At 39.3% G+C, this 26307-nt stretch overlaps 1 protein-coding gene across 9 annotated transcripts in view; it reads left to right on the top strand.

The window, feature by feature from the left end:
• Ank3 (ankyrin 3) overlaps nucleotides 1-26307 on the top strand; it is a 526258-nt gene that overhangs the window by 428877 nt on the left and 71074 nt on the right. For 3 of the 9 annotated variants that reach the window (XM_048338830.1, XM_048338829.1, XM_048338832.1), the window contains 3 exons: nucleotides 2665-2718; nucleotides 10277-10400; nucleotides 15303-15405. In XM_048338830.1, the coding sequence (XP_048194787.1) occupies nucleotides 2665-2718; nucleotides 10277-10400; nucleotides 15303-15405 (281 nt within the window). Of the gene's footprint in view, nucleotides 1-2664; nucleotides 2719-7733; nucleotides 8980-10276; nucleotides 10401-11983; nucleotides 11996-15302; nucleotides 15406-26307 lie in introns of those variants that run through there. The other 6 variants (XM_048338833.1, XM_048338828.1, XM_048338827.1 and 3 more) reach the window with 5 other exon arrangements.

Below are 26307 nucleotides of genomic sequence, written 5' to 3'. Positions count from 1 at the left end.
CCCACACAGCAGTACCTTAATAGCACAGGAAGCTCTTAAAGTAGGTGGTGTAGTTTTGGCCTCATGTATCACCTCTTGCCTTTCCTTCCCTTCAGAATATTCACAATAACCTTGCTGAAATGAACAAAGGTTCTTGTTTCCCAACTGCAAAATGAAAAGAGAAACACATCTAGAATCTTCAGAAGTTAGAATTGGAAATTCATTCGTTCATTTATTTATTCATTCATTCATTTGCTCATTGGTTTATGCCAGTTCTATCATTTGAATTCCAGGCTTTGTGCTCTTGCTTGGCTTTTTCACTCAAAGTTGGCACGCTACCATTTGAGGCACACCTCCACTGGTCAACTGGTGATAACTGTCTCATGGATTTTCTGCCTAAGCTGGCTTCAAACCACAATTCTTAGATCTCAGCCTCCTTAGTTGCTAGGATTAGCAAGTGTGAACCAGCAGCACTCTGATTTGGAAATGGACTTTTAGAATCAAAACATTGAATAACTCAAGGTCCTATTCCAATCATGCTCCTCCTCTTTCCTAATTCTACCTTCTTTCTTTATTGAAAATGGAACTATCTGGAAGTCAGGGGAGAAGTCTTGTGAATACATACAGTCATTGGGACTCTCTGGGCTGAACATTGATTGTCAGGATGTTAGACAGGATATAAATCATTCAGTTAAGGTTTGGATTTGAGGGGAAACATTTTTTTTTATTCAAAGCTATCTGTATTTTATGTTCCTTCATTGAATCTCCAGCAAATTAACCATGCTGGATCTAATTTCTCATTATTCACTCTTAGTAAGGCATTGGCAATAACAGCTAGAATTGCAGTGAAAGGGAAACAAGTTATTTGATGTACTTTTCCATAGTGACTGCATGTATAGGTCCCCAACAAGTGTCAGCTCCTCTTTTGTTTTTTTCTTTTCTTTTGGTCAGATGACTGTGACTAACCACTTACTGTGTGAGGATTACAATCCAGGCAGATGATCATGAGAAAGGTCCAAGAACTTTGACTGTGTCAGTCTTTAGTTGGACAAAAAGTCAACAAAGTAATTGCATTTCTACCTCTGTTGGATATATATTTTGCTTTGCCACTTGGATGACAGTTTGAGTGTGTGTGTGTGTGTGTGTGTGTGTGTGTGTGTATGCTCACACACACACATATATGCACCAGTCCTGGGGCTTGAACTCAGGTCCTGGGCACTGCCCCTGAATTTTTCTGCTCAGGAGTAGTACTTTACCACTTGAGCCACACCTCCACACCTCCACTTCTGCCTTTTTTTTTTTTTTTTGGTAGTTTATTGTTGGTAAGAGTCTCAAGAAGTTTCCTGCCCAAGCTGGTCTTGAACTGGAGTCCTCAGATCTCAGCCTCCTGAGTGTCTAGGATTGGATTACAGGCATGAGTCACCACATGGGTGGCAGCTGTTCTTTAATAACCCAATTCCAAGGGCCCTAAAAATAGGAGCCAAACAGATCATTCCCTGCACCTTATTAACCTCTCACTTTATTCAAGCTGGCTCCTTGCTGTCCCTCTTGTGCTGTGTCCTCAGGCTGGGAGAGTCTAACTTTTTCCTTCTCGCTTCCTGCCTCACGTCACACACCCTTCCTTCAACCTAGGCTGAACAGACTCAATCCAAGGTGCTGCCTTCCTCTATTTCTCAAAGCACTTTGTCTTTAACTCCTCTTACTCATCTCCTGCTATGGTGGTTTAAGCAGTCTGACTATGTGGCTTCTAAATTGGATTTTCTGTCCCTGACAACATCAGTTTGAAAGAATAAGTCATGTCTAAATAGACTTCTTTACTTTTAAAAGGAGACTAGTATACTCCAGAGATGAGGTACCTACCATTGGAAAGTACTGGGTAAACAGCAGTACAATATTTGTATTACTTACATCCTGGTCCCTCTCATTGGAGATGACGTGCGTACCACCTAGATATTCCAGATGTAGTTTGTAGACCAGCAGTGTTGCAAGTTCCCTGATTATCTGAGACCTGTGCAGAAGTTCCCAGGGTATCCTAGGCCAACACAGCAGCAAAGTGGCAGGTGATATAAATATTGCATGAAATTTGACCCATACCAGATTTATCTAATTCAGTTTAGTGGTTGAAATTGGCATTTAAATTATAACTGTAATTCCTATCTGGAAACCAGCTAGTTAATTCTGTGCACTCCATGCTATCATTAGATAGATGTCATGAACTTTTAAAATTCCTTTAGATTAGTGGCCATGCCAGTGCAGTAGCTGGACCAAGCAGCATCAGATTCACAGGGGAAGCTTGCTAGGATTGCATATTTTCAGGTCCTTTCTGGTGCATATTACAGATTGTAAACCATGGCTTGAAAACATGGGGAAGCTACCAGAAATACACTAACAGTGTGCATCCTCTACTTCCTGTCTTATGACTTCTTTCTTTTTTTTACTTGCTCCTGTTCCATCTCTTATGGAAGCAAATTAGGTAGAATGTGGTAGTCTTGAGTTTCCCTTCTTATTTATTGATATCTAGAGGTACTTACCTGCACCATCTCCTTGTCTACCTGGCAGGCTGATTGTGCCATATTCTCAGTCCTATTTCTGGTGGATGGAATTCACAGCCTATATGATTTCCCTTCTATCCCTGTGTTTTACTCTACTTTGTTAATTATATTCATTTTTTGAATTTTTGAATAGGTGATAGACGCACAATGTACAAAACTCTCAAGGTACAAGAACTTACGGTAAAAAGTAAGTCTCCCTCCCTCTCAGCACCACGATATAGCTGGGCAGTCACCAACCTTTCAATCACTCTGCACATTTATTGAGCATCTATTATGTGCCAGGCACAATTCTTGATATTGGATATAGAAAAAACTAGGCAAAAACCCTAGACCTCCTGGAGCTCACCTTTTAATTGCCAATTTCTTGTAGAATTTTCTCAGTAGCATTTTAAGTTTTCTGTAGCTAGCTAACTAGAGTAGTTAAAAGTAGAACTCCCAAGTCAAAATGACAGATTTTTTAAATCCCACCTTTCTTATATTTTAATTGCAGATTGAGTTTTTATGACCTTGAAATGGAGCTCTCAGTTCTATTTGATAAGGAAGCAAGAGTTAGTTAAGATTATATATCCAGCAACAAGCACAATGCCAAGAACATAGTAAATGCTCAATGAATACTATGTTAATTATAATGGCTTGATCTCACTCTTCAGTCCTGTGGTGCTGACTGGAAATGGTTAAGGGACATACTTTCATACTAGTTTTCATTTTCTGTCTCTACTATATGACCAAAAAATCACTTTGTAAAGAATGATTCACAGTAAATTTAAGTCATCTTAAATGTTATCCTTTACTGCTTGGATACTGTACTATTACTGAGTTAAGAAACCAACTCCTAATAAGTCACTATGGACATTAGATTCCTCTTTGTGCTTTCTAGTCTAGTTTATCCAGTCTTAGGCAACTTAGCTATCTTGTACTATTAATTATTTAGAGGTGTTTTGTACTGTGAATTTTATCTTTGTGATGTTATGAAATACATATCTTGGAGAGATCTTGGATTTCACATAACAAATATTTCTGAGAAATTTTTCTATAAATATATTGTATAGTATTATTTAAAAGCACTTAGTTATGATTCAACTCTCTAGCCAGGTGAGAAAACAACTTTCATTTTCTTAAAAAAAGAAATTGTGATGATAGTCTTAGGGCAAAAGAAGAATAGAAGAAAATTACAGGAAGAGGAAAGGGGGATAGAAGGACTCTTGGGGCAAGAAAACATGTTTAAATATTAGGCTGAGAGCTACTTCCTTTAGCAAGAAGAGGGTCATTACAATATGGAGGATAAGTTGGATTAATTATATTATGTCATGTACTTGAAATCTAAAAAGAAATAAGGGTGCAATTATTTGGTCCACTACAGTCCTAATGATCATTTGAAATACTCTTTTTTCTCTCTTTTTTTGTTCCTGAAAGTTTATTGATCTCTGAGTGGTTGTTCATTATGGTACAGGAAATCTCATAGTCTAGTCATGATTTAAGAAGGACTAGGAAAGGGGATAGCCAGGAAATTGAAGAGAAGTCCTTCCAATGACAATGGCGTTTGGGGATTGATGATAGGATTAATGTAGATTTGGGGAGTTTTGTGTTCTCCTTAAAACGTTTCCTTGGGGCTGGGAATGTGGCTTAGCGGTAGAGTACTTGGCTTAGCCGTAGAGTGCTTGCCTTGCATGCATGAAGCCCTGGATTTGATTCCTCAGCACCACATAAACAGAAAAAGCCAGAAGTGGCGCTGTGGCTCAACTGGTAGAGTGCTAGCCTTGAGCAAAAAGAAGCCCGGGATAGTGTTCAGACCTGGAGTTCAGGCCCCAAGACCTGATGACACAGATGAGGTCATCTCTAATGGTGCTGGTTGCTGTACTCCTCCCAGTGTTGGTCTATACTAATCAGATAACTCATGACTGAGTGAACTGTAATTTATTAGGGATGCTATTAGGTAGCTAGAGTTGACCTCTCTGGCTTACCTTTTGGATCTTGTCATTTCTCATTTCTCTCTGATTTGGTTACCCATTACAAAATGATAGCCCAGTTCTGAACTCAGTAGTTTCATATATTATTATCTCCCAAGGTTCTGTGAGTTAATGGGGCTCAGCTGCTCTCTTGGAATCTTTCAGAGATTATATAGTCAGATAGCAGCTGAGGCCGAAATCACATGACCAGATGTCCAAGATGGTGATTTCCTGCAGAGGTCTGCCACTTCTAAGTAACTGGGACAGCTGAGCACTAACTAAGTCCCTCTCTATCTCTGTCTCTCTCTTTCCCCTACCCAGCAGAAGCAGGCTCCACACGACTACCTCAAGCTTCTTTCTAACACAGTAGTAACCAGTTGTAACCAGTTGTACCCATGTACCCATGTAACCAGTTGTAACCATGGTAACCAGTTGTCTTACATTGGACTGATGTACCCTGAACAAAGGTTCCAAGACAGGCACCGAACTTCCTGATCTCAAACATAGAGGTCATGCAAATGACTTTCCTTGAATTTTATTGTTCATAACTCTAGCCAAGCCTGGTTCAAGCAAGGGTACCACACACAGCACAGAAAGAAACACGGCTCATTGGTTGGGTGAGAAGGACAACTTTAAACACTATTAATCCCTCTTTGCCAATGATTAAACTTAACCTTCAACACAGATGTTATTTTACTGCACCAAACACACCTGGAAACAACATATTTTATGCCCCCAATATATATATGTAATATTTTGGAGGTGGTACTGGGGTTGAACTCTTAACACTTGTAACACTTGTTAGATATATACTCTACCATGCCTCTATCACTTTTTGCTTTAGTTATTTTTTTTAATAGGATCACAAGTTTATGCCCAGGTCAGCTGTATCACAATCCTCCTGGGAAAACAGGTGTACCACATGACCTGGCTAGCTTTGTTCTTCTTCTTCTTCTTCTGAGATAGATCACCTGAATATTTTGCCTGAGCTGGCCTTAAACTGCAGTCCTCTTGATTTTGATCTTCTGAGTAACTAGGATTACAGACATGAGCCACTGAGCTTATTGTAACTGACTGTCTGCCCATCTACCTGCCAACCTGCCTGCCTGCCTGCCTGCCTATCTACCTATGTATTTTTCATTGAATTATTGTAGACCATAAATAGAATCCATTTGATTGACTTATACACCTATACCTATTGGCCAGAAGCTATGGGAAAAAAGCATATTTGGATTATGTAGTAAAGTTAAGGAAGTTAAAAAATTCTCTGAACTTATTTTATTCCTTTCTAGTTTTTAATATAGTAGTGTGTTATACCACACAAGAGTTATAGAATATTTATTCGAAAGAGAATGGATTCATTTTGTTGTCTAAATGTGTATTTACCCAAACAGCAATAGTTCTTGAATATCTATGTGGAGCCAGGCTTTGAGTCTGGCAATACAGAGTAGAGACACTTTGCTGCTATACTTGGGTTTTTTCTTTACCAGTACAAATAGTAGCCATTCAAATCCTAACCATCTAGCTCTTCTATGTAGATATTTGGGCACCAGAGAAAAGCTAACAATAGTCTCTCCATGCTGATTAAGTCCTTCCTTGGTTCATCATTTCAGTTAATCATCCTAGGAATGTTTAGGTTAGCTTTAGATAGAGGCAGCCTTATTATTCCAGTTTTGTTTTCATTGCTGGTGGCAGTGGGGTTTGCTGTTGTGTATTTAGTGCGACTATGGAGCCCAGACTAGCCTCACACTCAAGATCCTATGGCCTCTATGTCCTGCAATACACTGCTATACCCAGGAGGTTTGAAGAAGTTGAATCTATGACTCAGAGCAATTAAATTTCAAAGGTCACCCAATTGATAAATGGTAGAAATTGGGTGGGAAATGGTAGCTCATGCTTGCAAACCTAGCCTTTCAAGAGGCAAAGATCTATGGATCATGGTTCAAAGCTAGCCCAGGCAGGAAAGTCCATGAGACTCTTGTTTCCAACTAACCAGCAAAAAGCTGGAACTGGAGGTTGTGGCTCACTTGTAGGTTCCATTTGTGATAAAAAGAATGGGGGAAAAAACACCCAAGCAAGAGTAAGCTTATGAATTCTTGAATTCTTGTCTCTATCTGCACACACACACACACACACACACACACACACACACACACACACAAAGTGGTAGTGCTTGGATTTGAATCTAGAACATCTACTGTTCAAAACTGCATTAAAATAATAGCATTGTCTTTATTTCTAAATTCTGTGAGAAGTGATTTTACTATTGTAAAATAGTACATAATTACTTCCTGTCATCAGGTTATTTGATTTTAATTACTCCTTGGTCAAATGTATATGGAACTTTCACCAGGACTTCTTTTGGTTTTGTGGTAACCTTTCAGAAATCTGAGAAAGTGGGTAAAGAGTAATAGAAATGTACTTTCATTGAAACTTTATGTGCTGGTCATCAAGCTTAATTTGAAAAGCACTAAATAACTGGATTTAAAAAAAAATAAAAATAACACAAATATTCATTTCAAAACCATAAATTCCCGAAGTATTTACAGTACATTGCCAATATGCCTGATCCAAGAAAAAAGATGACTTGTTAGTCTAGACAATCTTGTTAGGCAATGGGAGAGACTAAGCAGGTGATTTAGGTCCTGGCAAGGGCACCCACAGAAGGGACAGCCCATCCAGATGCTGAGTGAGAGAGGAGAGAGAGCGTGTCTCAGAAGACACAAGGATTGGAGAAAATAGTCGAGTAGAGAAGACATTTTCCTTCCTGAAAGCATACCCTACATAAAGGATCAAAGTCTTAAAGGTTAAGGGATTCTAGGGACTGAAATAATTCTCTGAGGGGAGGGCAGGGTGGGAGTGGAAATGTGGCCAGAGTTGACAAGAACTGTAGAGGAAGGGTGTACACATCCCTGGCCTTGTTGGGGAGTTTGAGTGAACGGCAAGTTTTCAGGGCAGCACTTTGCTAAATAGTTTGGGATCTGTTTTTCAAATGAAAAAAAAAAAGAAATTAGTGACAGATGGAAAACTGTTTTTCTACTTGGGAATAATCTGTATTTTGGTCAGGTATTATAAGTCACTTCCCTTAGATATACAGTGTTCCTAGCTCAGTGGAGCAGACTTGTCATATCATCTTCATAATGCAGGAGTCTAAGTATGCATTTTCCCCACTGGAGGGCCATTTTGTCCCCCACTTCATTAGCTGTATAGATTCAATCCACTGTATCAGTCTCCCAGAGGGATTAGGTGCACCTAATAGCCAACAACTTCAGCATGGAAGTTTCAAAACCCTTTTCTTCTTTTCTAGCCACATTCTCCAAGTGTGAGGGAGTAGGGGCAGTGAGGTACAGGGAAAGGCCATTCACATGACCATTAACATATGTGCCCAGTCAGAGAATGCATAAGCCCCATTAGGTTTGTTGTTGTTTTCTCATTGCCAACATAAACAGGGTACAACCACCTAGGAGAGAGGCCTTGAGTTCAGAGAGGAACTGGTGTCACAGCAACATGGCTGCCTGCTTCCCACTCACAGCAACAAAGGCCTGTCTTCCCAGCAACTGGCTTCCTTTCCCAGGACCCCACTGAGAGGGAGACCCAGCCAGTTCCCCTGAGTATGTTCCCGCTTATACACCTTTCCTCCGAGTCTTGGAAAGGGCAGGGGGAAGCTGTGAGCTTCAGCAAGTCTTTGAGAGTTCTGGGAGTTACAGCAGCTTCCCAGGGCCTCAAGATTTCACAATCTCCAGTCAAGGACAGGCCCTCCCTCTTTCTTTCTCCCTCCCCTTGGTCCACCTGACAGGGACCATAAATAACCCTGGCTCCTGGTGTTCCCAGCTGAGAACAAAGTTGAAAGTTTGCCTGCAGCTCCCAGCCACTCCCCTCCTGGGCCACTTCTTTGCTTTCGTCTCGGTTTGTCCTCTACCTGGGTTGGCTGTTTTTTCGTCATTCATATTTGAGAAGAGTCGCCTCTGGATTACACTCAACACCACCAGCTTTCTCTCTCCACGCAAGGCTGTCTCAGTTACCCCCGCAGTGGCCACTGAGCCCTGGTATCAAATTACGGAAAGTCTACACCCCAGAGATCCACATTTTTACATACAAATAACTCTGGGTTTGCATCTCTGTCACCATCCGGTCCTGCGAGAGGCTTGCCAGAGGAGTTCTTAATCCAATCAGAAGGCGCTTTAAAAGGATGTCTCTAAAGTGATCCAAAGGCTCTTCTAATCTCACACGTTTGCCAGATTTTTTTTTTTGTCTGAAAATCTGAAAATCTTCGAACTCTACTGAGTGAGGGAAAAAATGTGTAATTCCCCAGTTGTCTACAGCAAGATCAAGAAGCTGAGAACATCTCTGCTGCCGTGGTGAACCCAGTGGCTTCTGTCCAGGGATTGATTTGCTGGGTCTGGTTTGGAGGTTGGGTCTCGAAATCACTGCTTAAGGAATTCCTGGAAATCTCAGGGAAACATTTGATCAGCCCAACCTGGTGAAAATGGCTTTACCACAGAGTAAGATCTTTAAAGTTGTGCTTGGGCGGCGTGCTGGGTTTGTTTTAGATAGAATGCATGTACAGATAATCCAGGTGTAAATAGTTACTTAAAATAATCTGGTCTTTCTGGGTAGCAGTAGCTAGTTGATGTGTTTAGTTTTTACGTTTGGGGCGGGGGGAAAGCCCACACAGACCAGTAGTTAGCTGTGTGGTGTGTTTTTAAATTTGATTATTTGTTTAAAAAGCTGAGCTCCTGGTTTTCTGCGTTTAAATGAATGGAAATTGTGGACCTGACTGAATGGAGGAAAAGAAAGAAAAAAAAAAAACTGTAGCTGAGCAGATAAACCACTTATTTTGGAGAAAACTCGGCCATTATGTACGTTTGAAACCTCTTTCTGGCTAGCCAAGCATGTGTCCAGAAGGGAATAAAAGTAATGAGAGAATTTGTCTATGCGTGTGGATGGAACTTTCCCCCAGCTTCTACTATATTTTGAGAAGCTTTGAAAATGTCCCAGAGGGCAGAAGACAATCGAAAAACCTGCCCCGTCACTCTTGGAATGTTGTTTTCCCCATGAGGTCATATTAGGTTTGTGTAGCTAGTAAAAGCAGTTTACATGATTAACTCTTTATCTAGATAAGAAACAGTTTATACAATTCCCCTTTCAAACTGGGGAAGCCCGCATTTTATCTCTGCAAAAAGCAGAGTTGCTCTCAAGGAGTTTCACTGCATGGGAACAGCTGGCCTAAGTTGTTAATTTGATAGATTTTAAAGCAGTTCAACATCAGTGTGTTCCAAGGTTCCCAAATGAGTAGTTACAGCTCACATAAATAACTTGTTAGTTTCTTGCAAAAGCCCCAAACTGGAATCCTGGGAGGAAACTGTTTTCAAAATGTCTGTTCCCTTCCCACATAGAATTGTAAGCACAGTCAGGAACAGATAGGTAGGTCTTATTTTTACAATCCATGTCCATTCAAACAAGCTGTCTTCATCAAGGGTTGGGGGAGGGGCAGGGATCCAACTGACAATGAAAGAAAGATCTTTCTAGTCAACTGGAGCTTAAAGGTGAGGAAAGAACGATGGGTGGTATTTTTAAACTACTAATGAATATGCTCCTTAAATTCATCCTTAATTTGTGCACTAACTTACCTCTACTTTTTCCTTCTATGTGGCAGTGATAAAAAGTTACCCCAGAGCTTAGGGAAGATGACATGAGAAACTGGGTGATTTGCTCGTCATCAAAGCATTTTCTTCACAGCAAAGTGACTCCCAGTTAAAAGAGAGGCTTCCTGTCATGCCTTTCTCTGTACCCCTGCAGGTGAGGATGCATTGACAGGGGACACTGACAAGTATCTGGGACCCCAGGACCTGAAGGAACTGGGTGACGATTCCCTGCCTGCAGAAGGATACATGGGCTTCAGCCTTGGAGCTCGATCTGCCAGGTAACTCACCATTGCTGTTTGCCATAGTTAATGTAAAACAACCATGATCTGTCATGAATCAGCATCATTTTCATTTTCTACATGGTCCCAGAACGTGTTCATTAGGTGAGGATGTGAATTTGGTGGAATGGACTCCAACAGGCGTGCTTCTGCTGTTTTCTTGTGGATTTCAGTCCTTAATTTCACGTGATCAAAAGTGTTAATCATATGTTTGTTTTTTCTTTCTCCCACTTTATAGTCATGCTTCAAGCACAGTAATAAAAAATGAGTTCCCTTGTCAAAACTGAGTTACATGTTTCAAAATCAAAGTGTGCCCATATTGAAAGAAAATAATATTCGTAAAGAAGTAAAAAATACGCATATGAGTGTTTTCTGTTAGAGAAAGAATTTATGATTGAGACATAAGAGTTCACCCTTGAATAAAAGTATGTTTGTTAAAGTTGTCTACCAAGTGTAGACAATCTCTTGTGAAACTGTGCCATTATTTTGCTTACAAAGAGATCTAGTAAACAGGTAACAGAGACCCCAAAGTCACCAACTGGGTCTGGTGGTACATTCACTCCTTACAACTGAAGCATAAAACTTTTCTATGTGGAAAACCTTGACTCGTACTTCTTTTACACTGTTTGCAAGAAACAGGACCTTGTTCAGAATTTGGAGACTTCTTTTTCTGGTGTGGATTAACAAAGTGTTTGCTGACAGTCAAGTTATTTTAAAGCTAATAATTAAACTTCCTAAGCCCAAGCCCTGAGGACATTTTCCTATAGTTTAAGATTCTGTTGTAAAAAGTTTCATTGTCTAATAGTAAAGGGCACTTCCCACAAAGTAAACCTTGGAGCTTATTCACTCTGTGGTTGGTTGGGCCAGTTTAGAATACCAAATTTATTTCTCTTTGAGTTAGTCTTTTTCACCTCATTTTGAAAACTCTTTCTTTATAAATACCTTTCTTTGAAAGGCCTTTAAATCTTATTGTAGCAGGTGTTATTAGAAGAAGAGGAAAAATAACTTTAAAATAATGTAGTGTTTCAGATAATTGCAGATAGCAACATGTTATAATGGAAAGGAGGCAGAATTTTAAAGGATCTCAAGATTCTTTATATCTATTTATATCTTGCTAGCTTTTGTAATCAAATAATTACCTGCCTTCTCTACCTCACATTCCATAAATCAATTATCTGATTCATGTGGAAAATAATAGCAGCTGGTACCCGGTGAGATATGAAACCAAATACTACGTCTTATAATTTTTTTCTGAAGATAATTTCAAGGTTCTCACACTTCTAATTTGGTTGCATCATTGTTTGTTGCTATTCTGTGGAAGTCATTTTTTTTTTACATTGGCAACTCATGTTATGCTCAGAGACAAATATATGTTTAAAACTATAAATCCAGTTATTTGCAAAGCACATTAAGAGTATTATCAAGTAAATTATTCTGAGTGTAACATTTTAAAAAGGAATACATTAATTGTGTAACTCATTCAACCATAACATTTGTTCTTTCTTTTTTTTTTCCTGTCTGATTTTTTGCATCCTATTTCTCCTGGTTTTCTTTTTTTCTTTCAAAAAATGTTATAAAACTAGTCCCAAGATAAGGTAAGAAGACATGGTACTTTTTCCATATGCCTCTGTCCTTCCCTGGCTCATTTTTCTCATTTTTATTTTCTTCAGCATTGTCATGTGCTGTTCTGATGTGCTTTGATGTGCTACAGTGTGCTTTTTTTTTCTGCTCAGCTTTAGAAAACAAATTTGTAGTTGAGAAAATTAGCAAGCAAAAAAATCTATATGAGAAAGCAATATTGCTTATATTAAAGGGATTGAATACTTAGGAACTTCTCTCCCTTAACAAATTTTGTATAGTGCATGAAATAACTGAGCAAGTTTCATTGGGGTTAAAGAAAAAGGATGTCTGTGTGCTGGTTGCTCTTTTTCATTTGAGTTGTGTGAGGTAGCCTAGTAGTATAATTTTAGAATTTTGAGGCATGTGTTCTAATACTTCCCTTTTCTAACACTCTGATGGCTACAAATAATTTGGTTGTTCCTAGTTAAAAACCTACTTTAATACTTGAAACACACTCCAAGCAAATAACCAATCATTTTAGTACCTGAAAATATGTCACCATGTTAGGATTCTGATGGAAGGCCCTTATATTTCATGGGTTCTGTCTTTTTTTTTTTTTTTTTGCCAGTCCTGGGCCTTGGACTCAGGGCCTGAGCACTGTCCCTGGCTTCTCTTTGCTCAAGGCTAGCACTCTGCCACTTGAGCCACAGAGCCATTTCTAGCCATTTCCTATATATGTGGTGCTGGGGAATTGAACCCAGGGCTTCATGTATACGAGGCAAGCACTCTTGCCAGTAGGCCATATTCCCAGCCCCTGGGTTCTGTCTTAATACCATAGAATGGTTTGGGATGATCAGAAAGAGGCTCTTTGGACATCATACCAAACGAATACAACTTTACACCTTGCTGTTGATCACTCCCAATTCTGAGCTCTGTTCTGCAGTTGTCACTCATATGGAAAAAAAGAAAGCCAGGCATGAGTAGCACCTACTTGTCATCCTAGCTACCCAGGAGACTGAGATCTTAGGACTGTGGTTCAAAGTCAGCCAGGCACAAAAGTCCATAAAACTCTGTCCAATTAACCAGCCAGATGCCAGAAGTAGAGCTGTGGCTCAAGTGGTTAGAGTGCCAGCAGCTCTGATTGAAACATCCAAGGGCTAGCTTTCAGGACCTGAGAGACAATGTTGGAAAACTATCAACAGGTCTTAGATGTGTTTTAAAAATATGCCTGTAAGGTATTTTAATTGTAGATACTTTTAAAAATATGGATATTACATATAGATATTTAAAAATAGAATCTTACATATGGAAGTTGACATGAATATATAATCTCTATTAAATTTTCTAAAGTTCTAGTCCTGTCTCACATACTGTCAGTGTTACACTGATGGGAATCATTTCAAGAAAAGCATGTCCAGGGCAGAGCTGAACCTCCCTTTGCCTCTCAAATCATATCAATGGAACAAAATAGAAGTGAACTAGGAGTACTTAGAAACCACACTGTGTTAGTAGTGAGCCATCTGCCCCATGAGGCTACTTCAAGTTTAGCATATGTCTGTTATAACGCAAAGTTCTACTAAGACACTGTTAGAAAGAATTCCTGCTTTTAGAAAGCTTCTGCTGTATTTGAGAATAAGTAAGAGACTAGAAAGAAACAAGAGTAACAAAGAAATTCTTGCCATTGAAACAAGAACCAGAAGGAAGAGCTATGGGTTACGTGATGGTGGTGCCAGTGGATAAAGCCCTATGGGGAGGGGCAATACTTGTAAGTAGTCAGCACATGTTTGCTGAGTACACTAAATAATGACTGTAGAATGATGGTTATTTTTCATTCAAAAGGTCAGTCTGCATTTTTGATGATAGCTAAGGCTCCAATTCTTTGAAGAATGTATCATCCATTTGTGTAGACACTTAGAATGATGCCTATAATAGCAGGGGCCTCTGAACATTGATAGAAGAAATGCCCAAAATTCTAAAATTATACTACTAGGTTACCTAGCACAACTCAAATGAACAGTAAGCAGAGAAAAAAATATCAGTCATTTTGTACACAGCAAGGAATCATTGCCTGTTGAACTCTTCTTTACACTTTTTCCAGTCACAAAAGACTAGGCTAGTACCATGGTCTAACTGATTTAAGTGGTAAAGCCATGATATGCCACATTTAATCTGACCAGTTTATTATTTACATAGGCAGTAGGAAGAAAAAAAAAGTGCTAACTTCTAAAGGCTTTTGCCTCTTCCACCAAAGACAGCATCAAAGCCTTGAAGGTGATTAGTAATGCTAGCTGTGGAATATCCAATTACTAAGAAGCTGTTCTAGCCTCCATCTAAGCAGCTTTCTATTTTATAGCTCTATTCCAAAAAGGACAAGATAAAAGGTATTATAAATCATCAGAAAAGAGGAGGTGATTAAAAGTTATTTTACAGTAGGAAAGAGATTGGCCTGGGAGCAGTTCCTCACCAGTCTTCATCTCCCTATTCTGGGAGAATCTTGAGGCATTAAGGCAAGACTAAGATGAATTGTAATTAATTGACCTTTGCATGACTTACATAGATGTATGCAAAGTAACCAAGGTGATTTGGTAGAGCTGTAATCCTACAGTCTATTTCTCTAATGGCTTTCAGTTTTGAAGTCAATGCGGTAAGGGGCACTTCTGGGCATCTGGGGAGCTGTATTCTGGGAAGTTAAGGGACTACGGCATGATTTGAAAGCAGCTGGCAAGGAAAGCAATGAAAGGAGTGAGGAGGAAAAGAGTAGAAAGCAGGATATGTCTAGGAAGGACAAAAAAATAACCAAATAGGGAATTTGAATGTCTCCTTAAGGCCAGAATGATATCAAAGAGGATCTTGCTAGAGTATCCAGAACATGTCTTTCTCTTTGATAATGCCCATGAGTAACAATTACAAACAGAGCTCTCCATATCCTAAACCCAGAGCTAGTTCCCACAGTCCCATTCAGTAGTTCAAAAGCTGACCAGGACCAAAAAGAGAAGAAACTACTAAAAGGTTTTACCATCTGGTACTTTATGTGTTAACAATTACCTAGAAATTTTTCTCAGTGCCATATCCCTTTAGCTTTATAGTAAAACATCCATGCATTTCATCTCACAGATACTAAGACCAATTGGCCTCATTTGAAATAAAACCTGCTTGTGAGGTCATATGCACTCAAGACAGTTTCTCAAATACAAAAAAAAATTCATTTCTATGTTTCCAGACACATTTGTTAATATTTCTAGCCATCTTGTCTGTTATTTAAAGTTGCATGCATTAATTTCTTTTTATTCATCTCACCATCATCATCCACCATTGTTGAATGGTTAACTGTAAATACAACAGCCTCCGCTCCTTCAGTTCGGATAGGTCTTACACCTTGAACAGAAGCTCCTATGCACGGGACAGCATGATGATTGAAGAACTCCTTGTGCCATCCAAAGAGCAGGTATGCATTCTTCTTCAAATGTTATTTGGTTGATGAATTGGCATGGTATGATTTAATGGAACTCTGTGCTCTATATCAAAATACATATATCTCTCTACCTAATTGATTTTTGATTTGTAAATAGTCTGGTACTAGATGGTGCAAGAAAAGAAGCAATTGTACCAGAATTAGCAATGTCTCGCAAATTCCTCAGAGAACTCAAAGTTGTAGATGACTTTTAGAGGGAGTTGATAATAATTGTCAGTGAAATGTTTGGTAAGCAAATTATGTATGCACATTTGAACTTGCCAGAATTGTTTGTAACAAAAAGTTAAAGATTAGATTGGTCATGTTTTAGATCCATTATCTTCAAAATTGCCTATAATGGGCCTTCTCAAGACAGGATAGGTTTTGTTGGCTTGTTTTTGTTTTCTCCCTGAATTTCTGTTAGATTCCTTTGTGTAATCTCTTCTTTCCAGTCATTACAATTAAATAGATATTGGGTGATATAAGAAGTCCCAATAACACAGCCCTGCTGGGTGTTGACCAGGTGTTTGTAGAGTAAGACATACCCAAATGTTTTCAGTGTTTCTTGGTAGTTGACTGTCTTGTGATGGATACAACTGTTTAGACAATAAGATGAATTCAGGGTGGCTTGTAACATTTAAGCAATAGAAATAATTGGTGAGATCACACCAGACTTCCTTAGTCACTGCGTAGTGAAGGTGTATTGAAGCTGATGAGTAACTGGGAGTCACTTATGCCTAAACTAGAAATTCAGATATTTGGAACTCCCACTTGTGTAGCCATGCTGATGTCAGATCTCTAGATGTGCATTGTACTTTATAAGGGCCCACAGTGGAGGATTGCTTTACACCCTATGGACAGTCTTAGCCAGCAGGCCTTACAGAGAGGAATACAAAGGCTATTCAGCATTTGGTCAGACATTTAAAAAAATATTGGTTAGAGGTACAATAGTACGTCATTGGGTCAAGAAGGTGTTAGAACCAGAGAAAGCCATTGTCTCAAATAATGAAGCTAAGCTCTTGGTTGTAGCCAGGTATTGTCTGAGATTTTCTGAAGGACTTTCATCCTGGTTGGCTAGGGTCATTAGCTTAGTAGGGTAATCCTGCTGTCTTCGTGCTCCTGATTAGAGTAAAAAGTTAGTAGATGTATTAAAAATAATTAGAATTAAAAAAAGAACCAAAAAATCACTTGTTCTCCTGACCCTAAGAAAACTCTATAAAATCTTATTTAAAAAATTGTGTATAAAATGGACTCCTTGGAAATCAGTGGCACTTTGCTCTTATTGAGGACATGTGTGAGGGGTATACCTCACGTTTGGTATTTGGGGAAGAGGGAAAAGGCTGAGTCCTGGAGAGAAGCTGTGAGAAAGGAGAGTCTTTATACCATGTATGACCAAGTAGTGTTGACTTCAGTAGTGCATTGAAACGCTATAAGTTAGAATTGAGTGCTCAAAAGATACTTGTCTGTGTCATTTGAGTCTCTAATAGTATTACACATTTCAAAATATTGTTTCTCTAGAATAATGATTCTGTTGGAAAGCATGAAAAAAGTCTTAAATATTTAGAATTCTTAAGGCCAATGATACATAACTTAGTGTCCAATTTTAAGCTGTCTTATCATTGCTCAAGTAAATTTGCTTTGACAAGTAAATGTGAGGAATGAACAAGAATGAACTTGCTGTGCACTGCTCCCTTCCAAAGCCCAGTTGCCTCTTTATTGTCCCTGCTGACTCCTCAGTTTGCACATTAACCACAATTAAAAGTACAGTTAAGACCCGGGGTGATAAATGCTGGTGGCCACTCCTCCCCTCCCCCCTTCCTAGGGACCCGTGGTGGGTGAAGGCAATTATGAATGCCAAGCTGGAAGTGAGTGGGAGAGGCAAGTGTTTCCCCATTTGCTGCTAGGTCTTCATCCTGAGTGGTCTTCATTCCCCCTAAAGGCCAGAGGGCATCCTTTCTACTATGATGTTAGGGTCATCCATAAGCTCTATGTTCTTTTGTCTTCCCTTTTACCTGTTAATCCAGAGTCACTTGAAAATATGCTTTGAACGTGTATAATAAAACCATGTCTTAGCATTTTCGAGAGAATCTTAGATGAAAATCCTGCTTATGAGATTACTGGGAGGGGCTGGAAATATGGCCAAGTGGTAGAGTGTTTGCCTCACATACATGAAGCCCTGGGTTCAATTCCTCAGCACCACATATGTAGAAAAGACCAGAAGTGGTGCTGTGGCTCAAGAGGTAGAGTGCTATCCTTGAGCAAAAGGAAGCCAGGGACGGTGCTCAGGCCCTGAGTCCAAGTGCCAGGACTGGCAAGAGAGAGAAAGAGACAGAGACAGAGAGATACACAGAGAGAGAGAGAGATATTACTGGGAGTATGTTTGAAACACACAACTGCTTTGGATTGTCAGTGCATCCAGAATTGAATGCTTCTTTTCATTAATAAGACTTCTTATCTGTAGGTGCACCTAGAAATCATCTGTGGCTTTTATAAAAATGAGATGTTTATAGAATCAGCATCTTCATGTTTGAGTGTGTGTGTGTGTGTGTGTATGTGTGTATGTACGTTAAATCTCAAGTAGTCCCAGGATGCACCTCTAATTAGAAACTACTGTTTATAGAAACACTGAAAGCTTTATGTTGACTCTTTATGTCCTCTGTACCCACTGATTCAACCCATTGTACATCATCAGTATTTGGTTGGAGAAATGCAACTATATTGTACATGTATAGCATTTGTATTCTATTGGGTGTTCTAGAGATGAAGCACACAGGAGAATGTGTCTAAGTTATATTCAGATATAATGCTATTTTACACAAGGGACTTGACTCTCTGTCCCTCTGGATATTTGTAGGGGTTTGGATCCTGGACAAGTCCCTATTTGGTACCAAAGGATGACTAGTCTTGTTCTATCATCATCAAATATATTTTATCTCAGATGGTTGTGTGTTAGCTTGCCTTGCAGCATCAAGTGTGCATTTAGAAACATACTTTTCAAATAGGGGTTAATAAAAAAGATGAATCCAAAGTGAAACCTGGTTGCATTGGATGAATGTAGTCAACTGATGCTTTCCTTTCTCCTGATATAATTATTGAAAGCACCTGTCAAGTGTGGCTTATGTGATTGCACTGTATGGCACAGAAGGGCCTGTTTCCCTTTGTCAAGTGAATTGTTTTTCATCAGATGTCTTAAGTGTCAGGAGATAGAATGGCAGAGATGCTTATGGAATTGTTCCACCAATATTAAGTTGTTAGTATTTCGCAACCTTATGAGGTTATTTCTTTGGCTCCTTAAAGAAATGAGAGAACAAAGGCTGGAGAATCAAATTAACTGACCCCAGGAACACAGTTTGTAAGTCACTGGGCTATCTGGTTCCACGTTGGCTCCTTTAACACTATACATCTGCATTGCTACCTGTGAGCAAAAGAATTTCATGCCCTGCCTTTCAGAATCTTATATTTACTAGGATTCTTGCTTTAGTTTGTTTTGCCAGTCCTGGGGCTTAAACTCAAGGCCTGGTGCTGTCTCTTAGCTTGCTAGGAAAGAGCTATACTTCATCCTTAGGTTTTCTCTTTAGAAATGAATCTAATTTTAGTGAAATAAAAAGAAAATGAACTGTAGTATAGTTGTATATAAATTTTTGTTCTTTCCACACAAAAATAAATTAAAAAGGAATCTCTTGCTAATTAATTTCTGAGGTGAACACTTTGCATTTCCTTGCGTTGTATTGATTTAGGTGCCAGTTTATCTATGACAGGAGAAAAATAGCAGCCGCTGCCCTGCCCCCTCTCCATAACTGGACTGCTTTGCTTCTTGCAGACTTTGCTTTTCAGGCTAGATTGCCAAAAGCAATGAAGGGCAGTCCTGCAAAGAGTGACTGAACTGGAAGGTTTAACTAAAGTATTATATAAATAGTTGCATCACTGTTTGATTGTTGATTGTAGAGATCAGTCTGTGAATGATTCTGGAGGCCTCATGGGAGCCACCAGGTGGGTGAATTCACACAACTGCTATCGTCTACCCTATCTGCCTGTTCATTTATCCCATGGCCTGGAATTCTGATTCTATGAATTAGACTTGATCTTTGTTTCATTTTTCTATCCTTCCTTTCTTCTTTCCTTCTTTCCTTCCTCCTTTCCTTCCTTCCTTCCTCCTCTTATTTCTTCCTTCCTTCCCTCCTTCCTTGCTTCTTTCCTTCTTTTTTAAAACTATTTTTTGATCAGTACTAGAGAGTTTGAACACAGGCTCTGCTAATTGAATCACACCCCCAGTCCTTCTTTGCTCCTATTTTTCAGAATGTTCCTTATAGTTTTGCCTGGGATTAGCCTCATAAGGACCAGTCTCAGACCTGTGTCCTCCTACTTTATCCTCTGATCCTACCTTTATCTCCCACATAGCTGAGATTACAGACATGCACCATCACACCCAGCACCTGAGGCTGAAGTGATTTCATGTACTACTATGTTCTTCTAGTAGATTTATTAGCAAGTAGTATGCAAATTGGAGAGCCCTACAACAGAAACCACATATTTGTGTTTTCAAGATCTGTTTTCTGTTACCTCAGTAATAGAAAAGGGGAAGGAATCTATAATCCAAAAGACCTGTTATGCTAATAGATTTTCCTGTTCAGCTTCTCACCTTAATCCACCCCACCCATCCCCACCTTCACCACACACCCATAGATCGACTCTCCTATTTCTTTCCCTTGTGCTAATTCTAAACTGGTCCTAAAATGTGCCAGGCTGCAAAAGGCAGCCAGCCCCAGTCTGGGGTTAAAGATTTGCTAGAGATAGTCTCCAGGAAGATAAGCACCTCTGACTAGCGACATTTAATACGCAGCTTTCTCTTCAAAGTGCAGTGCCAGCATTACCCAGATACATTTAACACCTTGCAAAGATTGGTCCACAAGATTACAGATTTTTTTTCTGAAGGCAGAGGGGTTGGTATTGTGAGTTACTTATGGTAGTATAGTTAGTTTAGCCTTCTTAGCTCGGTGACATTCTCAGCTTCCAGATTGACCTTTATTCACTTTCTTCTATTGACATTCCTGGATAAATTAACTTGAAATGAATCAGAGTTTTGGAAATCCCCCAAAACCAAGCCTTGCAATAGTTTTTAGTCTTATCTCAAAAAAAATGTTAAAACCAATAGTAGTTGGTTTTTGTTTTTTAAAGAACTTTAGAGAAACAAAAAGGAACCTGCTTTCCTTGTTAGAGTAAGTTTTTTAAAATTTTAATTTAATTTTATTGTTTGATTCCAGTTATCTTTTATGGATTCTACTTCTTAGAAAAAAGTTTGAAAATAACTATACTGAAGTCTGAATAGCACTAATACCTGATTGGTCATTTTCCCTTCTCTTCGCATCCACTGTTGATCTCGATATTTCCAGTATTTTGTATTGTAGCTGCCACATTTTAGTAAAAGACTATCATTTGTTTCATCTTCCAACACACTGTCTGATATGGTTATCATCATTGCCACTTTACAAACAAGCAAACTAGGGCTGAGGATAGTGTGTAACTGTTCGTAGCCACACAAATTTTAGATGGAATTGATGAAAATGGAGCTGAGGTCTGTCTGACTGGGTGTGGAAGTTCATGGCTATAATACCTATACATTGATGGTTGAGGCAGGAGGATTGTGAATTCAAGGCCAGCCTGGGCCACATATTGCAAGTCTACCTGAAAACATCAAAAGGGAAATGAAGGGGGAGACAATGATTGTAGGGCTAGTGGATGCTTAAACTCCATCTCTTGCTGATCATGAAGCATTTGAGCCACTTTAATAGGTAAAGAATGACAGATCTTACAAAAGCACATGGGCCATTTAAAGGATTCATGTTTAGCTGTTTACTTGTTTTTGCAGTGCATACTAGGCAACTGCTCCTCCCCCCCCAGCTACCTTCACAGTCCCAAGAATTCCATATTTAGCAAGTATTGCCCACATTAACTGCTTCAGTTTCTTAATCTACCAAGCTGCTTTGACCTCTCCCAGTGGCAAAGTGTCTACTCTCCTAATGTTAACCCAGAGGGATGCACTAGTATGTAAACATATGAACTAAATTATCTTCAATTATTGAAATCTAGGAGCATTAGACACTATCATAATCTGTGCTTTTGTTTATATAGCAATGTAGAATTTTCAGATGATTTTCATAGTTTTTGGGTCATTCCATCATCACAATGAATTTGGGCCTTTGATTTTTATCTATTCATTACCCTAATGCAGCAAAGGCAGTGCAGGGGATGTTTTGACTGCCATTTCTTGGGCTATGGTGTCCCACAGTGTAACTCAAACCCATGTCCTCTTATTCTTTGTGTTTGGAAACTGATATCCACATGGGTTCCTCAGCCTTAGCCCTGTCCAGTTTGTGCTCCTAGGGTTGAATTATCCTTGACATGCCTTTGCATTCCTGGGCTCTACTGGGTGGTTGGTTATGTCATCCAGCTGTCACTCAACTAAATTGTGTTTACTGTTTCCCAGATTAGGTGTACTGCATTTTAAGTGTAACCTGTTATGATGTCAGTTGGTTGCAGCTCATATTTGCCTATCAAGGCTGGTTAATTTGAAGAACCACTAATGCAGGCTCACAGAGGTAGCAGAGATGACAGATAAGGATAGAATCAATCCTAGACCCTCACTGTAATAGCCAACAGTGGGGGTTCACACTAAGGTGGGGAGTTTCCTTAATATTAAAGCTAATTTAATCTCCTTCTCTTCTTCCCTCCTTTTCTCCCTCTTTCCCTTCCTTTTTTTCTTTCTTTCCAAACACATTCCTGCCCCTACCTCTTCCTTCTGTGCCTCACTATTTCCAGGCCAGAGCATTTGGGTGTGTCCTGTTTGTAAGGCCAGCATGTTCTTGCCCTCTTCTAATGAATAGGGTTAGTGAGAAACTATTTTGGGAAAGCATTAAACTCTTGGAGACAGTGATATCATCATTAGTCAGGCCTTGGACTCTACTGAATAATTTTAATAGAATTCTTGACATCACTTCCAAGATGAAAAGGGATATGCATATTCATATTACTCTTGACATGGGAGTAAAAAGTATTAGTAAGTCAATGAGAACTTTTCTTTGATGTATTCTGCTGAAGCCACCTGAGCTACATGTAGGCCTTGTATGGCCAAATTGCTGAAGTCTTCTAAGATCCTCAGTTAAATGAATATAATATTACTCCTAGGTCTAGGAGGTCCTGAGAGCTCAACAAATGGAGGTAACATAGCCCTGGCCATTGAGTTGATGTGTAGGAAGTTGTGGTAGAGCTGTTAACAAAAGAATTGAAACATTTTTTTGAGTGAAACCTGGTTAAAATTTTTTATTATTGGGGCTGGGAATATGGCCTAGTGGCAAGAGTGCTTGCCTCATATACATGAGGCCCAGGGTTCGATTCCCCAGCACCCATATATATACAAAACAGAAGTGGTGCTGTGGCTCAAGTGGCAGAGTGCTAGCCTTGAGCAAAAAGAAGCCAGGGCCAGTGCTCAGGCCCTGAGACCAAGGCCCAGGACTGGCAAAAAAAAAAAAAAAAAAAAATATATATATATATATATATATATATATTATGAAGGTGATATGCAGAGAGGTTACATTTCATAAGGCAGGTAATTGAGTACATTTCTCTTGAACAATGTTTAATAAGATGCACTCTTCTGAATGGGCATGATTGGTTAGCTATAAGCATCTTCTGTATATAACTATAAAGGAGGCCCAATGCTATGCATGCACCTGGAATATTTTTATTTTTGCTTTTTCTCCCTGTTTAAAAAACTAAAGTATATGAAGGTTAGCTTGAAAGGATTAAAAAAACTTAACACACGTGAAGAGAGACCTTATTATAATCCCACCGCTATACTGGCATTTGTGTCAGAACTTGGAAATTTAGTCCAATTTCCCCAATTGGAGAGTGAGGAGAGCCAGTCATGGTGGCACATGCTTGTAATCCCAGCTCCTTGAGAGGCAAAATGCAGGAAGATCTTGGTTTGAGACTACTAGGCCAGCGAAACATAGCAAGGGGAAGAGGAAAGGAAGGACTCAGGAGATATGGAATCCCGGTATGCTGGCACACTTGGGCCGCCCTGATAAATATTACATGATGGCCATGATACCTTTTGTGTGATATAATTCATTGTGTCAATAATTAATGTCACCAGTGTGTTCTCCCAAGAGTACCAAAGGTAAATAATTTACTGTAATTAACAAAGAGGGGAATGATATTATTTATTTATCTAACTTAAAAAAAATGACTTTTAAAATTATCCTCAGGCCTCAAATGTAAAACTTTTAGTGTGTCTCCACCACCATCATTACCACCAATAAATAAACACATACATACATACATACAGTTGCAGCATTACTTTCAGTATTCAGTATTTTGCCCTAGTGTGAAAGTTAGTTTGATCTCCAAAACTCAGTAGAAATAATTGGTAAATGAAGCCAGCATTTGAGAGCTTTCTAAAGAAGTGTGTTGCTCCATGGGGGTGAGGTTCTTAGTTCTGTGGACTCCTGTTGAACTCTTACTTACTGATTGATTGATTTTATTCTCTTTAGTTGTACAAACAAAGGGGTTTCAATTCAACCTGTCATTTTCTGAGTGCAGTGCCTCTTGATCAATGTTACCTCTTCTGCCTGTCTTTCCAATCTCTCCCAACCTCACCCATCATCTCAAATTACCTAGCTCCATTTTCACATATGTACATTGAATAGTAGGGCTATGCTCACCCTTTCTGCCTTCATCTGCCTCTCCCTCCCTTAACCTCCCCTCCGTCCCCTCCCCCAGCTCCAAACAACACTTGTTTCAGTTTCTTGGTCCTATTAAACTCTTTTTAAATTTTTTTTTTTTTTTGCCAGTCCTGGGCCTTGGACTCAGGGCCTGGAGCACTGTCCCTGGCTTCTTTTTGTTCAAGGCTAGCGCTCTGCCACTTGAGCCACAGCGCCACTTCTGGCCATTTTCTATATATGTGATGCTGAGGAATCAAACCTAGGGCTTCATGTATATGAGGCAAGCACTCTTGCCAGTAGGCCATATTCCCAGCCCCTATTAAACTCTTAAATTGTATACACCCTTCTACTTTGAATTTCACATTGCTTCTTCTTACATCAGTGATGGAATTGCTACATTGTCTTTGTGATCAACTTTTGCTCTTACCAGTGTGGTAGAGGTTTAGATCTATGACGGCTTTTCTCGTCAGGGTCTGGGATTTCATGATATGCAGTAGCTGGATCTGTCTTCATCACAGTGCTGCTCAATAGCAAACCTTTTGTTTGGGGAACTTAGGTGTTTAGCTCTTGGGAGAATACGACAAGGTTTTATACTGAAACTGGTCTTTTTTTTTTTTTTTTTTTTTTTGGTGCTTATAGGGTTTGAACTTAGGGCCTTGCACCTGCTAGGCAGGCATCTTACCATTTTAAGTGCATCCCCTTCCCTTTAAACTTTATTTTTCCAGTATGGTCACACATTTACTCACTACCTTAGACTCAATTCCTTCTATGTGTACTTTTCAAGTAACTGGGGTGACAAATGTGAATCACCATACCCAGCTTTTATTGTTCAAGGTGAGATCTCAAGTGGTTTTCTTTTTTCCCAAACTGGCCTAGAATCACCATCCTCCTGATCTTTGCCTCTCAAGCAGCTAGGATAATAGGTGTGAGCAACCACATCTGACCTCATCTCTAGCCACTAATGAAAAAATACAAGATTTTCCTAAAATGTCTGTTCACTCCACTTTTCTCTGAATGTTCTTTTATTTAATTTTTCATAGTAGATGCTTTGCTCAGCTGACTAGTGGCTGTTGGCTCTCTGTTCACTGACCAGCTCAGTAGAAGTTTTCTGCAAGGTGTAGAGCTAGTCAGCCATGATTTCCACTTAAGTAATGAGCCTAGGCAATTCTAGTTGGTATGTCAGAATAATCTAAGACTTCCTGTTTTCTGGCCACAGCCTCTATGTCCCTAACTATCTGTGCCTAGGAAACTAGGAAAGAAAGAAGGCTAGAGGTCTGAACAGTCCATCAAACTTCCAGTTAATTCCCATTTTCAACCTTCTGCCTTTGGTTGTATCATCTCCACTGAGAGTCCAGTTATACCATGTTAAAACCTTTCTTTGTGTTCCATATGTCTTATGCACTCTTCTATATTTTCATCTTTCATTTTTTGTATTTTTCCATTTATGGTTCCAATTTACAAACTCTGTTTCTCATTGTAAGACAAGAACAGATATAATACTCAGATGTGGACAGATGGCCCTTTGATTCTTTCGTGTGTATGTTCTGGAGTTGTGTTGAATCTCATACCTTTTATTTTCCCTGTCTTTTCTTCCCTCTGCTTTCTTAAACAAATGAATCATATTTATTACAAAGTCTTTACCAGCTTACCTCTAAAGCTTCGATGACCTGTGAGTCTGTTTACAGTGTCTTTCTAGCTCTGTTTTTTCCTTTTTTTGTTTAAGTCCTTTTGCCATACTGGAAAATTTTTCATTTTCTGTTGGATATACTGAGAAAAATTTACATCTGATGGTGATATACTCCTCCAGAGACATTTCACTCTAGAATTCATTGAAATAGGACTGATTTGCAGTTCCAGTAAAACTCAGACTCCTTCCAGTTTGTCTTGGTCCCCCAGTATCCTTATTTGAAATCCTGGTATGATCTTTAAGTCTATGTGCCATTATGAGTTCTAAACTCTTGAAAATTTTTTCACATGAAACTGCTGTGAAAACCACTATTCTTTGTTGGGATGATTTTGGTTCATCTTTCAGCTCCTTATTCTGCTTGCTCCCAGAATTCACCCATTGGTAGGAAATGATGGCATGCTTAAAGCCACCTACATCTCCACTAGACCTCTCCTGGTTTTCTATGGCTCAGCAGTGGTTGGTGGAGGTACAAAGCCCAAATTATTACAC

Source organism: Perognathus longimembris, chromosome 2 (assembly GCF_023159225.1).
Source record: "Perognathus longimembris pacificus isolate PPM17 chromosome 2, ASM2315922v1, whole genome shotgun sequence".
NCBI classification, from domain to species: Eukaryota; Metazoa; Chordata; class Mammalia; order Rodentia; family Heteromyidae; genus Perognathus; species Perognathus longimembris.
Note: the sequence above shows the minus strand (reverse complement) of the source record. Positions and strands in the feature narration are given on the sequence as shown.